The 15,907-nt window shown below is 43.9% G+C and overlaps 1 protein-coding gene across 1 annotated transcript; it reads left to right on the top strand.

Annotated features, from left to right (window-relative positions):
* Positions 1-7,315: 7,315 nt before the first annotated feature.
* Ufm1 (ubiquitin fold modifier 1) lies at positions 7,316-14,596 on the top strand. The gene is made up of 6 exons (XM_051157134.1): positions 7,316-7,455; positions 7,534-7,590; positions 10,356-10,413; positions 11,172-11,211; positions 12,239-12,271; positions 13,569-14,596. Coding segments are annotated over exons 1-6 (258 nt in total). The 5' UTR covers positions 7,316-7,453; the 3' UTR covers positions 13,637-14,596.
* The last annotated feature ends 1,311 nt before the right edge of the window (positions 14,597-15,907 follow it).

Here is a 15,907-nt window from a genome sequence, read left to right as displayed (position 1 = left end):
CATGAACTCTGTTGCCCCATATTTGGCCATGTCCCCTTGTTGGGGAGGCCCAATGGCACTCGGAGGAAGGATAGCAGACTACCAAGAAAAGATTTGATACCCTAGCATCATATTCAGGGGGAGGAGGTCTCCCTCAGTCACAGTCATAGGGAAAGGGAATGGGATGAAAGCGTGAGGGAGGGAGGGAGGGAGGGAGGAATAGGAGGATGCAGGGAATGGGATAGCAAATGAGATGTAATATGAATTATTTTATTTTTCAATAAAAATGTGTTAAAAATAAAAATAAGTAAGAAAATGAAAAAAAAAAAAAAAAGATGGAGGACAGGTCTAAGATGGATTCTGGTTTGCTACTCCTTTCACAGGTCTTTGTTTTAGCCTGCCATGCTTTTGTTTCAGGTCAGGAGGAAAGGAAGAAGCCAGCCATCTTAGACATTTACCATCTCTTTTACCTAGTCATGGTCTCTCTCCTCTATCTAACTGCCTCCCATGGGAGCTATCTAATCCCCAGTCTGTCAACAGCACAGGCCTTCAAGCAGTCTCTACGATTCTTAGTCACGAGTCAGGGAAGGGCACAGGGAACAGGACATGTGGCCAACAATATCCTGCTTGATTTTCTACCTTTCCCAGGTAAGAGATGCTGAACCCTGAAAGACTATTAGGTTCTCAGACAATGCCTCAGTAGAGTGGCTGGTGGCGTCTGTGAGAAGGGGTAGTCACTGAAGGTACTGAGTATCTAACACCCAGTCTCACAATTGTAACCTACAGTCAAGGCCAATCACAGTTAAAGCCTGTGTTTTGTGGTCTCACTTATGCAAAGTAATTTTCATAATTGATAGAAAGGTGGGTCTTGATGACATTTGAGATATTATTCTATCCCAGTGAGTTTTGGTGGATTATTGAGGGGAGAAAACTCTTGAATATGAACAGTAAATGACTTAAAGGCCTTAGATTGGCTGAAAACTCTGGCCTGGAAAGTTCACTTGACTGAGAACACCCGTGGGCTGCCTGGATCCAAGAAACTCCCTATAAAGGAGTTCAAACGATGATGTGGTAAGGAAGCCCCCCATGCAGAAGTACATCTTACACCCCTGATAAGACCCACATACTCACCTCTATGGGTATCTACCACTTTGAGACAGCAGAGGAACTGACATGCAGATAGGATATTCCTTCCCAAGAGTTACCTGCTTGAGGTCCCATGATTGTCATGGTTGTTGGCCACTTAAGATATTCTGGCTATTATTTTTTAATTCATGCTTTTGGGATTCAGAACCCAGGACAAGTGGCTGGGGTGCCTATTTAACATATCGAAGTGGACCTGGCCTTTAGGTTCTCCCAGCATCCCTCAGTCCCTACCTACTACAGGGTTTGACTGGCATACCCTGCCCTCTACCTTGAGCTTTCCAGCCCAGGGCCTGGAATTCCCCTTCCTCAGATATTCTTCCCTATATAATCCTGATCTTCTGCCCCCCCTCTCATTACTAATTAAAAATAAGAAAGTAAGATGTCAGGCAACAGATATTAGATTACATGAGGTTTATTAAGTGAGAATGGGGAGAGAAGGAAAGGGAGGATGGTACCCCAGAGAGAGACCAAGAGATAGGGAGAGAGAGGAGGAAAGAGAGAGAGCCATGAAGAGGATTTGGCCTTTTATAATCTTGGGTAAGGCCATGTCCCCATGGCAGGTAGGCTCTGACATCATAGGTAGGCAGACTGAAGCAGAATCCTAACATTCCTCCCTTTTCCTATAATTAAAATACAAGGAGCATTGCATTGTTTTTTATGTAAGGTAAGTTCAAATATATAAATGTAGGTTCATTGGAAGCAGCTTTTGGCTGCCATGTAAGTGGGGGAGAGAGGGAGAGAGAGAAAGTGAGGGGGGAGGGAGAGAGAGAGAGAGAGAGAGAGAGAGAGAGGGAGAGCGAGCGCACAATACAATAAAATGTCCAGATTATATAGTGAACGGGAAGGAAAAGTTCTTTTCTGAAAGTTCAGCGTAGAAGACAGGGTATGCCAGCCATGTCCTGCAACAGGTAGGGACCAAGGAATGCTAGGAATACCTGGAGCTGTTTGTCCCAGGTCTGGAGTACACCATTTTAGCCTTTTATAAATGGATAAGGGGTGAAGTAATCAATGTCTTTGACTGCTTCCTGGGGACAGTAAGGCAGCAACAGGGGGTTAAAAGGCTGAGATGTTGGCCAAGTTCCGGAAGAACAGGCTGTTGCATTTGCTGTCCAGGGTTTGATAACATCTGCAGCTAGGAGGGGCAATGCAGGTCCAGCTGACATAACCTGTGAGGGTGGACTGGAACATCTGTAAGTAGCTGCTTTGATGATGTCCTGGATGTAGGAAGTCTGACAGGATACCGGAACACATATGTGGGAAGAAGGCGATGTTAGCAGGTTAGGGAGAAAATTCCCTTTAGGTGTACATTTGAAACTCTTGGGAGAGCAAAGAGAAAAGGCTTGAAAATAAGGAGAGAGGCAATGCTGACAATGTTTGAAAATTTTGGGAGAGCAAAGAAAAGGTTTGAATATCGGGAACTTCCTTCCATTTTACCCGATTGCTGGCAATAATTAAAACACTTTAGTTTTGGATCTGTCCAGGTTTTGTTGAAGAGGTATATAAGCTTGGTAGCCCTTTATGTGGGCACAGGGATTTGAAATTCTCAGAAGGCTTCCCAGAGGAGCCTAGAGAAGCAGTGGGTGGACTGGTTTTCATGGGAAGGTAAAGCCAGTAATCTGTTAGGGTGTCCCCAGAAACAGATTATGACTCAGATGACAGGTGCACAGACTGTTCCAGTGACTTGTCAGTTCTGGTCAGTGACCAAAAGAATGCAGCTCGTAGCTGAGCTGGCCCTGGGACACAGCCCATCCAGTACTAGGATTTGTGGCTGCGGTGGCAGGTGGCAATGGAGAAAGAGCTGTGTGGTGGTCTCACCAACTAGCAATAGTCCTAGTTGTAGGTTATGAAGAAGGAACAGCCACAGCCATGCAGATTGGGGTTGGGTACCTCCTCTTCCAGTGAATCCCCAATTTAATAATTAAAAATAAGATAATAAGATAATAGATGTTGGGCATCAGATATTAGATTACAGGAGGTTTAGTAAGTGAGCATGGGGAGAGAAGGAAAGGGAAGAGGCATACCCCAGAAAGAGACTGAGAGATAGGAGGAGAGAGAAAGAAAGAGGTAAGAGAGAGAGCCATGAGGAGAGTTTGGCTTTTTATAATCTTGGGTAGGGCCATGTCCCCATGGCAACAAGTAGGCAATGACATCACAGGTAGGCAGACTGAAGCCTAATCCCTTCCCCCCTTTCCCACCTCTCTCTCTCTCTCTCTCTCTCTCTCTCTCTCTCTCTCTCTCTCTCTCTCTCTCTCTCTCTCTCTCTCCCCCCCCCCAATCTGCATGGTGATTTCCCTGATCTCATTCTCTGAGACTAGTGAACAGCCTGCCCTTTTGTTACTTTTAATTAATCTGGAATTGGCTTGTCTGCAGAGAAAACCTATTAGTTTTATCATGAAAGGTGAAGCCAGGGTTTCACTATAGCTCTACAGGTGGCACAAACAGGAACAGGGCTTGGGCCATCTTCTAGAATTTCCCTCTCACAGTTCCTCTACGGATGCCTAGCTTCTATTTAGCAATGTGATTTAATTTCATCCTGACGTGTGTTTGTTGTTGTTGTGTGTGTGCTGGACACTGAGGCCAGAGCCATGTGCTTTATATATGTCCTGGAGAGCTACACTACTGGTCCTTGACTTTGTTTTCTAATAATGCTAATTTTCTACACTTTTACAAATACAGCACTGCTATGTTTTGTTGGCCTTTAATGAGATGTAGTGTGGTCACACAGTTTACTTCTGCAGTAATTTATGGCTTTCTGTGACACTAATTGGGTCTTTTCCAGAACACATTAGGCCATTTATGCTGTCTATTGTCTTAAAACACTACATTTTCCAAATATCTCTTAAAATTCACTTCAGAGTCTGCTTCTGTTTATAGTAATTAAAGATATCTTAGAATTTTAAATTTTTAGCAAATTAGAAGGTCCCTTTTTGTTATAAAATTTGCCAATTAAAAATGGCCTGATTTTTAAATATTGCAAACAAAATATTGAATGTATGTGAATCTACAAGGCCCTAAAGATGGCCATTCTGAGGATACAAACACATGGTGGCAGCAAGAAGGAATTACAGTGGGAAAGAGGTCTAAACAGTTACAAATAGGTACGACTCAGTATCTTTTGATAACTGAATGAAAATGAAGACATGACCACGCCTAGGTATTGTTGAAGAGAAGGACTTTATTGTGGATGTAAGGGAGAGTTCAGCCAGAGGCATCTAGAAGGGTCCAGACTGAACCTGGCCAAGAGACTAGGTGAGGAGGGGCAAGAGAGGAAGAGACTAGAGAAAGGAGAGATGGTAAGCAGATCAAGAGAGGAACTGGGGTCCAAGAAGCTCAGAGAGGACACTTACGAAGTAAGTGAGGAGAGATGCATGGCTAGAGGAAGTGAAGAAGCAGTTTAAGAGGTAAGCTCTAGAATTTGAAGTCAAGTTTGGGAGGCAGAAGAAAGAAATGATACATAACTTAAGAGAGTCAAATCAGCACCTTGGTTCAGTTCAGAAAGAGGTTGAGCCCCTTCAAAGGAGGCTCATATATGCCCTGTTCCACAAACTGCTCCAAAACTGCCCACAATTTGTTGTTATAAAATTTAAAAAGTCCCAGATTTTACCAATAAAAACTCAGGATCCAGATGCTGGGGAGAAAACCTACTAGCTAAGAGAGGCAGAGAAAGCACCCAGCTGACCTTCCTACTCAGTCAAGCTTCCAGATGGAAAAAGCCACAAGTCCCTTTGTCTTCTCCACACTGTCTTACGTACTCTACTCTCAATGTCCCTCCTTCCTGTTTAATTCTTGTCACCTGGTTGCTTGCTCTGCCCCTTGACCTAGGGTTAACTTTATTTAAGTCTGTATACAGAAAAGCTCTTGGATTAAAGGTGCATGTTAGGGCTGAACCACACCACAACTACTTGTAGACAGTGAGGAAAAAGCTCTTGGGCTAAAGGTGAGAGTTAGGGCTGAGCCACACCAAATGAGAGGCAGGTCTCTACAGTTCACAGTCTTGTGGTTCACAGTGGGATCAAATATCCTGCAACAGCAACATGCCAGCCCTGAGTGTTTCTTTGGAACTTGACAAAAATGCAGTGCTTTTTCCCTTATTATTTTGATGTAGTACAGTATTTCTGAAGTGGCATCAGATTTAATCTTGTTTTCACTCTCTTATGTACATAAACAGGAACTCTGAACAAAGCATGGTTGTTGGCTATTCATGCCAACTTGGGTGGCAGGAGGGCTTTCCCTGCCATGTACACAGACTCCTTGTAAGCCCTGCCCTCAGAGTCCTCAGGTTGCCAGGCTCCTATACTGCTCTGGTAGCTGGGACCCCTTGAGGTTGAGCCTGACCTTTTGAGGCACAGGAACAGCCAGCTTCCCGTCTGAGGAGGTCCACCTGTCCAATCCCTCAAGCAGACAACTCTATTGGTCCTAACTACCATTCCAAGCCCCAAGGCAGGAGAGTAGTCAGGCCCAGCTCTACAGATAAAATCCCCCCAATCTCTGAGCTTGCCTAAAGATCAAATCAAATAATCCCTCTAGTTCCAGGCCACCTTGGAAAGTTCTGCCACCCCCCCCCATCAAGAAACTCTACATAAACCCCATATTTTGCCCAGTTCTCTGCTGCTTCTTGGCCCTTCCTGGTTTTTTTTTTTTCTGTCAATAAATCTCTTGGGTGAGGTTTTCGGTTTTTGGTTTGTTTGTTTGGTTGTTGTTGTTATGCAATGTGACCTTGTGATATTCCTTGACTACCAAGTTCCAGGATAACCTTTCGTCCCAGATGTAACACTGGTGTTCTCTTCAGCATGTTGTCACATGGTTTCTTATGTAAGCAGAACCAAAACTAGACAACAGGCTGCAAATTTTATTTAAAATATAAAACGTGTGTTTTCTTAGAAACAGACTGAAATTTGTATTCTAACTTTGTGTTGTTTAAATACATGGCAGTAGGTAGACAGGTGCACACCACTGGTAATTTTGTCTTCAGAGACAACACTGCAGTTATGCCAATTAATTCTATGGACGTTAGAAAACAGCTCTTGGTCTCCAAATCTACACATCAATATAAGTCTCTTGGATTCACTACAAGGCATACAGCAGGAGAATATTAGAATGCTACCTACAGTCAGCACCAGGCTTCTCACCTTTGGGAGAAAGATGCATAGGAGAGCATCTAACCATAGAACCGGAGGAAAGATGAAGAACCTAAGAGTCACTCTAAAAGCAGACTGGATTCCTCGCTTGATTCAGTGCCTATTTCTTGCTTCTTCCCCTCACTGCATGAGTTCTTTTAAAAGGCGTGGTTATTGTGAGATGGAATGCTTATTTTACCTTGGTGTTTACATTGTGATAAAGATTAGAGACCACTCTCCCACTCACTATAGAAATACAACTGACTGATAGATCCTAAAGGCTGGGCCTTATCAATTTGGGATCACAGTCCTTGGTTTAGTGTCGGTGTACACAGTGAGCTCATCCTTTAGCTTAGTGTCTGGTGCACAGAGGAGCCTCAAGCTTTGGTTTAGTGCCTGGGGAACACAGGTGCTCAAGGTTCGTCGGTTGGTAAGGTGAATATATGTGAATATATACCTGACTGGCAACCTTGCACATGAGTTAAACTCTATTTGGCCACATTAAGAACTACTGGAATGTGCTGATTAGTCTTTCCTCCAAGACTGTCTAGTGCTGAAATAAAGATTTTTTTCCCCCCTTCTGGACCCTAACAGCAATCTCAGCACAATTCTGTCGTAATAACTTTCTTTTGAAATTATTTAAAAGTAGGTAGCGAAGTATGAAGAGACAATTATAAGGAATGCAAGCCGTATTAACAGGGATGTTAGAAAGATCAAAGAATACTGATAATTAAAGCAGTTGAATGCAGCTAGCTTCTCTAGTACCTATCAGTGCGTGCTCGAAGGTTGCTTAGCAACTCCGCAATGCTTCCTCATCCGCCCCGCCTTGAGTCCTTCCCCCGCAGCTCCGCCACTACGTCCGGCTTCCTCACAGCACCTACTTCCGCCGAAGCCAGCCAGTGGGGACCTAGCGGCCACTCTATTTGACCTCCATTTCATTGCCTAACTAAAAATGTGTCAATAAGCGATCAAAAGTGGAAACATGTTCTTTATCTATCAGTCATACTTTGTCTTGATAGATATACACTCAGAATAAATTGCTGTCTCCGGGATAGCAGTCTTCTGTTGTCTGTGAGCGCCGGCACAGTTTTCAGGCGCTCTGTAGATAGCCGCTCTGGAGGGCGACGTGGGCCGCGAAGGCCCCCGTTGCCGGCCATCGAGGAAGCGCGGCGGGCGGCTAGTGGCGGTGTGTGAGTAGGGGGGGATCCATCATGTAAGTGTCGGTCCCTTGGTCCCGCCCTTGGCCCCGCGACCGGACCGGATAATAACCCTCTCTCGTTCTCCCCTGCAGGTCGAAGGTGTCTTTTAAAATCACGCTGACTTCGGACCCGCGGCTACCGTACAAAGTGTGAGTGACAGGCAGGGCTGGAGCCGGCCGGGCCTTGGGGGACAGGGGCGTGCACGAAGAGGGGTGCAACATTCCTGCTGAGAAGCCAGCGCCCCTCAGAATGCGCTGGGTGGGCAGGTGCAATGGGAAGATCTTTTCCCTTTTACTTGATTTAAAGACCTTTATTTGGACCAGCTGTTGCTGGACGTTAGGGAAGACTTACTTCCTAAGTCTGGACTCTTGACAGGTCCGACCCTAACACGGTTAACTCCAGAGAGTGAGTGAGTGAGTGAGTGAGTGAGTGAGTGAGTGAGTGAGTGAGTGAGTGAGTGAGTGAGTGTGTGTGTGTGTGTGTGTGTGTGTGTGTGTCTTGACAGGTCCGACCCTAACACGGTTAACTCCAGAGTGTTAGTGTGTGTGTGTGTGTGTGTGTGTGTGTGTGTGTGTGTGTGTGTGTGACTCTTGACAGGTCCGACCCTAAAACGGTTAACTCCAGAGTGTTTGTGTGTGTGTGTGTGTGTGTGTGTGTGTGTGTGTGTGTGTGTGTGTGACTCTTGACAGGTCCGACCCTAACACGGTTAACTCCAGAGTATTAACTCCAGAGTGTGTGTGTGTGTCAACTGCTGGGTGCCTCAGTGATGAGCTCCAAGTCACCCACACTTGGATCTTCGTAAAAAGTGCTCAGCGGGGCTATGTGTCTTTGTTGTACTCTGCCTTGAGCAGTTGAGTTGATGATTAACACAGGTTGCCCATCTCGAACTTTTTAAGTAGACCTCCCTTTGAGTTACTACAGCTAGAAGACCTAGGCTAACTAGCAAAAGACCAAAATTTCCTTAGATCTTTTAAAGGCATAATTTGTGTAGTGGCGCCAAGGCCCAGATAACTGAGCAAGTATCAACGGTCATAGCTTTCTGTAGCTTCCCGCCTATGATTTATCCAGTTTCTTGGCCTGTTGGTCCCTTATCTCTAAAATGGTTCTCTTATCCCTTATCTCTCCAGTAACTGCCCATTTTCTAAACTGCTCTTTTCAGACAGCCATGGTCTCTTATTCCAGGTGATTTACTGCAGTACTTTTAATCATTTATTGAGATGCTTTTCAGTCTGCCACTCTTCCCCCCTTAGTGCCATACCTACTGTTTTCTTATGCAGATGAGATTGTGTGGTCTGCCCTTCTAAATCATCCTCTTCATAGGCCACCTCTCATTAGTGTATTTTGCTTAGTGAAGCACCGGCTCCCCGCCCAGTCATTTGTGTTCTCTGTACTTCACTCTGTTTCTGGACAATAGCACTGATGAGTTTTGTGAGTTTTCTAATTTTCCTATTCTGAGAAGGTTTTTTTGTTTTATTTTAAAATTTCCACAACTCCTTTCCCCCTCCATCAAAAGTAGTGAGAGGGGAGGGCTCTCATTTTCATGCAGCATCCATAATCAGCCCCAATGCCTTTACCATAAGGAGCATAGCTACTCTTGTGAAAGCCTGTTTCTACAGCCTGGCTGTTTTGGTCGGCTCAGGATTGTGGTATGTTAAATCAGGGCACCTTTCTCTGGTTCCTGGTTTCTCCCTCAGCAGTGTGTGGGTGTCGTCTGGAAGAGTGAGGAGGAGGAACAGGGAAAGGACAGTAGGACACTGCCTAGGACTCCTGGGAGTTAATACATTGCAGCTGACGTGTTAGCTATTCAGTGTTGTGCATGTAAATATATGTGTGGCTGTGTGCGCATGTGTAATCTGTTGTTCTGCTGGACTACTTGCAAAATATCGCCGAAAACTTTTCAAACCTTCTGTTCCCAGCTTACTAGAAAGTTTCTTTTTATTCTCTGCCCGACTACCCCCACCCCCACGCGAAAAGGCAATGAAATGAAAGAAAGGAAAACAAGATAACCTACTGTAGCCATTCAATAACATTTGAAAGGGAAAATGCTAGCACAAAATACTCATTTGCACTTTTGAAAGTCAGCACGGTGTGGTGAGCCCACAGAGACAGGCTGAGGCCTGTGAGTGCTCTGTGACAGTGGGTGAGATTAAGACAGTCATGGGCTATGGGATGCTAAGTAGAAAACCTTAAGGAGAAACACTAGCATTTTGGTTTCTCTGCTTTAGAGGTTGTATGTGGTTTTTTATTTTGTTTTGTCTTTTTCTTTACCTAATCCTCAGTTGAGAGGCAGTAAGGTAGACTGAGGACCTTGGAGAGGTTGGCCTTGCTGACAGCCATCTCACCCGGGCACACTGGCACACCTGTAATGCCAGCATTTGTGAGGCAAAGGCAAGCTGAGCTCTCTGGATTTGAGGGTATCCTGACAGCCTGTCCTTAAAAAGAAAAAAAAAAAAAAAAATGCCCCTGATTAACCTCAGCCTCCGTACTACACTTCCTTGTGTCAGTGGGCGGAGCCATGGCTCTGTGTGTAAGGGCACTGGCTACTTCTGCAGAGGACTCAGGTTCCATTCCCAGCACTCACATGATGGCTTCCAACTGGCTGTAACTCCAGTTCCGAGGGACCTGACGCCCTCTTTTGGCCTCCTTGAGCACCTCTACCCATGCGTACACACACAAACCTAGGCACATACACATAAAATGCAATCAACCGTAAGCATATATGAAAAGAAAAAGGAGAAGGCAGAACTCTGTGCTTTCACACAGCGTGGTGCCTCGTCTTGACTTTACTTTCCTAGTGTGTTGTTTTCATCATTAGTGCTGTTTGCCTTGGAAACAGCCTATCTTAAAACCCCCGAAACAAATTTATCCCATCTGCAATGAAATCAACTCTCTGAAACTTGTTTACTTGTTGCAGTCTCAGTGTTCCTGAAAATACCCCCTTCACAGCAGTGCTGAAGTTTGCAGCTGAAGAAGTAAGTGCTGGTTCTAACTGCGTCTCCATGGGTGCGGCGGGTGTGTTTCTGGCTCTTGTCTCTTGTGTATTTGCATGCACTGTGTCCCTCCTCTTCCCATATCATTCATTACTGGGCTCATGCTAAAGAAGTCACAAGCCCAGGTAAAGGCAATCTATCTTCTAGTTAGGAAACAGTGGGTTGAATAAATCGGCACATCTGTTTAATGCAGCAGATGAAAAATATTAGAGTTTTATTGGTGGTGAATGTACCAGTGATGTGTGAATTTAAGAGCTGATCTTGTATCCACCGAATTGGGTATACTAAGTGTATGTATGTGTACTTTTGGTAAAAATTGGTTGTTTTGAGAGGTGTCCAGTTTTTTGAAAACATGTTGGTATTTTCTGCTTTTGAGAAATGAGACTTTTCTACCTGGAATTATGAGAACTGTTTACAAAGCCTCTCTGGGCACAGCACTTGGAAGTGGCACCAAAATGTGATTTAGTGGCGGTGCTAGTCAGCTGCATCACATAAAGCAAATCCTTCATTCTTTCTTCCCTCACCCCCTTAGCCCCACCCCTGCCGCCCTGACCCCGTGGCCCCTGCATTCACCATCTAACCAAGCTCTACCACTGCTGTATACTCTGGTAACCTGCTTTTTGGCTGTTGTCGCTTACTTGAAAGTAATTATAGAGTGATGACAGGGGGCTCCATTCTTATTCTGTCTGTCATGGTTCCATGCAAGTGTATTGACATGGGTTTTCTTTTCTCCCTTTTAGTTTAAAGTTCCTGCAGCTACAAGTGCGATTATTACTAATGGTAAGAATCCACCTTAAACCTTAGGCACTGAAGACATTGTGGCTTGAGTCCCCAAAGGCCCTGGTGTATGTCAGCATAAACATCCCATTTAATGGTAAACTTTGCGTGGAGGCCACTGTATGTGTTGAACGCTGCTCAGTTTGGGAAGTGTTACAGTATCTGGTGTCTTTATCTCCCTCTAGATGACTCCTGCAGGCGGCTTCCTTTCAGGCAAGGTTCACATAAGTAAAGGTTGTGTCAGAAAGCACTTTAGAGTACTAAAGTTAAGAGGAGTGTGACTTCCCTGTGCCGTGACTGTGCTAGTAGGGCACTGTGTGACAGGCCTCCCTGTTTGACTTTGGATTGAATACCTTGGAGCACTGGCTCGTTCCAGTGGAGCTGGTCTTGTGAGATGGTAAACAGTGACTGCACCACGAGAGGAGCACTTGGCCATCTTCTGTGCATAAATTACTGTAGCTGGGAAGGGACCCATAGAGACAGTTCTATGCAGGGGAGGGGTCAGTGCAGCAGCTCGGTGTAGTGTAGGTGTGACTGGATGTCTTACTTTCTTCCTCTGTGTGTTGTCACATTGAAGATACTAGCCTACTCTGGAACATTATAGATTCTGCAGTAGAAATGTTTAAAACATTCGGAGTATCACTAGAACATGAACAAACTGACTTGTGGCCTCTCTCATCTAGGGGATTGTATGCCACTCAGCAGTGGAAATGATTAGTGACATTAGGTGTTTGTTGCTTAAATAGGAAACAACACTGTTTACTAAGTTAGTAAGATAGATGAGAAGCACTGTCTTCTATAGGAAGCATGGGCGTCATTGCACTTAAGAGCGTTCATCTCATCTGGCAGTGCTTATAAACGCTGGGCGGTGTCCACAGATAGGCCGATTGCCTGGGAGAGTGTTGTCTGTCCTGGGGCTGTAGTTGCTAGCCTTTGCTTGTGCCCATAGCTGCTCTGTTCTGGCAAATCTCTTGTTACTATTAAATTTAGCTATAGAAATAACTTAAATGATTTACAATTTATTTTCCAGATGGAATAGGAATAAATCCTGCACAGACTGCTGGTGAGTGTCTGCTTGTGTGCCCATCAAAACTGAGTATTGTATTTATTTCAACTAGGTGGGATTTTTTAGAAGACTCAGCTGTGTAGAGCTTATGTAGCGGTCTACTTGTAACTCATTGATAATTGGTTTCATTCATAAGTTTTCTATGGTTTTTCATTATAAGTAAATGCAAATCTTATTAATAATGGTTTAGGAAGTGGAAGTATTTAGTTAGTATATGTAACAAAGAAGTCTAAAGGTGAGATTGTGTTGCCAGGGACTGACTGACCCTGGCTTTAAGCAGTCAGTGAATTGCTTCAGGTCTGGATATTCCGTACTTAGCATCCAGTGCCAGCAAGAGGTGCAAGCCGAGATGTGCGAGCCACCATTCCTTTAAACAGCTACAGCCACCGGTATCTCAAAGGCTGCTATCACCCGAGAGCTGTGTGAACATAGCCCAGCACCAAACATGGACGTCCTGGCCAGCTGCCGGGGTGAATGTGTCCCCCCTTTAGTAAAGGTGCTCTTAAACTGTGGGACATCTGAATTTCTCCACACACGTTCTTTGGGCTGCTATCCTAACTGTGGTGCTTTGAAGCTGTGCTGTTTAGTATAATGTAGCATCATTCTTGAGCAATACATGGCTTCTAATCAATTCTATACAGAAGATTTTTATTTTTAAACAATTATATTGTTTTTGTAGGCCACTGGTGAAAGTCACAAATCTAGAAAATGAAGAGTGACTTACATTGCAGGGTTTGTCACCATAATCAATGATCATGAGTATTTACCTACTTTACATTGAATTTTTTATTTATTGAAAGTCGTGAGGCCCTGTACTACATAAGTACCCTGTATGACTGAGAGTAGATGGTGTTGTCTTTCTGGTTCTAGACGTTTTGTTAGCTTATAGAACTTGAGTCTTTGTTTACTCTCACATGTTAACCTCTTTGTCGCCTTTCAACTGAGACCTGCACATGAGTCACTGAGCTTGGTTATCATCTCATCAGGGGGTCAAGCCCAAGCATCAGAATCTCAGTGGCATTGTATTGACTTTTCCTATTGGTGGTACCATTGATTGATGTCACTTCCTGCGTTTGCTGGCATGGCAGTGGCTGGAGTGCCTTACAGTTTAAGCACTTGTTGGAGTCTGAGGCGGAAGAGCAATGGGTCAGGGCTTTGAATGGGTACCAGCTCTGAGGACACTGGGGTACGCTCCCTTCCTTACCACCTTGTTTGCCATGTGCCTGTTGCTGGAATGCCAATATTACTTGTGCTCTTTAGATGCCTAACTCTGCGTTTCTGTTTGTTTGTGTAGGAAATGTTTTTCTGAAGCATGGCTCAGAGCTGCGAATCATTCCCAGAGACCGAGTTGGAAGCTGCTAATATATGCTTCTTGGCATACACAGCCTTTCAGAATAAATACTGCTATTTGTTGTTGCTGTACGATTGAAATCAGGCATTCAAATACAATGACAGCTCCAAGAGTCAACGAAACAGAGGAAACTGACTCTTGTCCCTTCTTGCTCATTTTTTTATGGGAGGAGAGAATGCCTGTGAGAGGAGGGTAGCACACCACAGGTCACACAGTGGTGACTGCTGCCTCACCAGAAGAAAAGGGTACATCTGTGACAAATGGACTATTCTTTAAAAACAACAACAACAAAACTAGAGGATGAGCCTGCTAATTCTTTTCAGGAACATTTGGAAAATTAAAATTCACAAAATAGGGTGTATTTTCCAATTTTAAAATTTAAAAGGGTCTGGATCATAGGGGCATTTGAGTTGACATCATCTCACCTGCAGGCCCATAGCTAGAGTTCTGAATTATATAATTTGTGATGAAGCTAATAGGTATTTCAGTTAACAGTTAAATTTTATACAAAACCAAACATTAAATTATGGTATTTAACCATTATGTGTATTAGTTGCTGTTGCACACCAAATACCTTCTATAGTAGTGATCTTGTGAAATCAAGTGTGCCATGGTGGGAATTGACAGTACTGCAGAAATACCCTTGGCTAAATTACACATCCCTTAATAAGTATCTTAAAGGAGCTTTATGACAGAATTCCTTAAACCATTCTTTTTGAGGATTTTATTTTTTTGAGTAACATCCCAAACTATTGTTGCACAGACTATCTGAAGCTTAGAACAAAGCGTGCAGACGCACCACTTGGTGTTGATGAGGGTCCTTAATGAAGAGGGAGCTTTAAGGAAGCTGCTAACATAAGGAACCAGGGAAGCAAAGATAGCCAGGCTGTTGCCAGAAGAGAAAAGGAAGTGAGGCAGAACAGAAGCCTGGCGTGCCTCAGGAGAAGTCAAGGATGAACTATAATAGGGTTGGAGAGTGTGAACAGGAGAGTCCTGGGCACAGAATCGCCAGGCAACTGCATGCACATTACAAACTCTCCCAAAGCAGTCTGCAGAAAGATTTGCATAAGAAAAGGTTTCAAGGCCTGGGCCCTAGTGAAGAGGCCCAGCAGGGCAAAGCTCTGCAAACTGGACAGTCTTCCTCTGACCTATGGGGACACCTGATGTGAGCCATTCCCCTCCTCAATAATACATTTAAAAACTCTTATTTGCCCTTACAGAGGAAGTCCTTGTCTTGGCAGATCTTGAAGGATGAATTAAATTCTGGCAGTGACTGAGTGAGAGCTGGGCAGGTGTGCTTTACAGGGTGAGCTCTTTGGAGGTGAGGGGTCTGTCTGTCAAATGCTCCCCAGAGCTAGAGATACACGTTCTCAATAAATATTTACTGAATTCAGGAGTGATGTCTTCAGGACCAATTTTTATCTCATGTCTCATAGTCTCTATTACGGGGCCTTAGTTCGTTGTGGGGTGGAAGGGGTTGTACGAAAATTAATGGTCGGCATCTGAAGGGCTATGTTGGTAGATGAAGGAATTGTCATTGGTCACAGGTTTACAGAGTGCACTCTGGGATTCTGAATTGCGTGGCAGCGTGTGTTTGCTAGATTTCTATGTTTATAGGTCTAGTGCTCAGAGATGTTATTCCTTATAATATTAGGCCTCTCATAACCAGACATTTTAAAATACTTGCCACCTAATTTTTTGCTTATTATTAAATATCTTCCCTTATTCCCTTAGCACAAAAACCTGCACGTTGCTTATAATGTTTTTACAGTCTACAATATAAAATGATTTATCTAACACATCAGTTCTTTGAAAATACATGGTCTTCAAAATGTTTTACTCAAAAACTAGATAATTTGTTATTAAGTAAATGTGATCCATAAGTTCTTTGTCAGAACATTTTAGGCTTTATATTTCATTTAAATGTCCATAATTAATATCTTAGGAAAATACCTTTTTTAAAACTGTAAACCATGGCTACCTTTATTTTACTATCAGACTTATTAACCAGTATACCTATTGAGCCAATTTATTAATGCCATTTTTAAAAAGTACAAATTTAAAAAGTGAGTCATGAAAGATAGGTGTATATTTCTAAGGTCAATCCATTATACTGAAGAGGAGAACTTCAGGCAGTCCTAGCCCTGGGTGGTGTCCAAAGTGAAACTAGGAAATTAGAAGTGCAGGAGTCTGAAATCATCCCTCAGGTTCTCGCTCACTGAGTCTGAATAATCAGCACGTGTACTTCTGGAAGCAGGTCTGGTGGCTGTATGAGCCGCTGG

Source organism: Acomys russatus, chromosome 15 (genome assembly GCF_903995435.1).
Source record: "Acomys russatus chromosome 15, mAcoRus1.1, whole genome shotgun sequence".
NCBI classification, from domain to species: Eukaryota; Metazoa; Chordata; class Mammalia; order Rodentia; family Muridae; genus Acomys; species Acomys russatus.
This window is presented reverse-complemented; position numbering and strand designations above follow the sequence as displayed.

What these genes read in the sequence shown, in the direction of transcription:
- Ufm1 (XM_051157134.1), top strand. An exon ending in TGAAGTTTGCAGCTGAAGAA is followed by an intron (nt 10,414 to 11,171) that starts GTAAGTGCTGGT and finishes TCTCCCTTTTAG; the next exon opens with TTTAAAGTTCCTGCAGCTAC. An exon ending in AAGTGCGATTATTACTAATG is followed by an intron (nt 11,212 to 12,238) that starts GTAAGAATCCAC and finishes TTTATTTTCCAG; the next exon opens with ATGGAATAGGAATAAATCCT.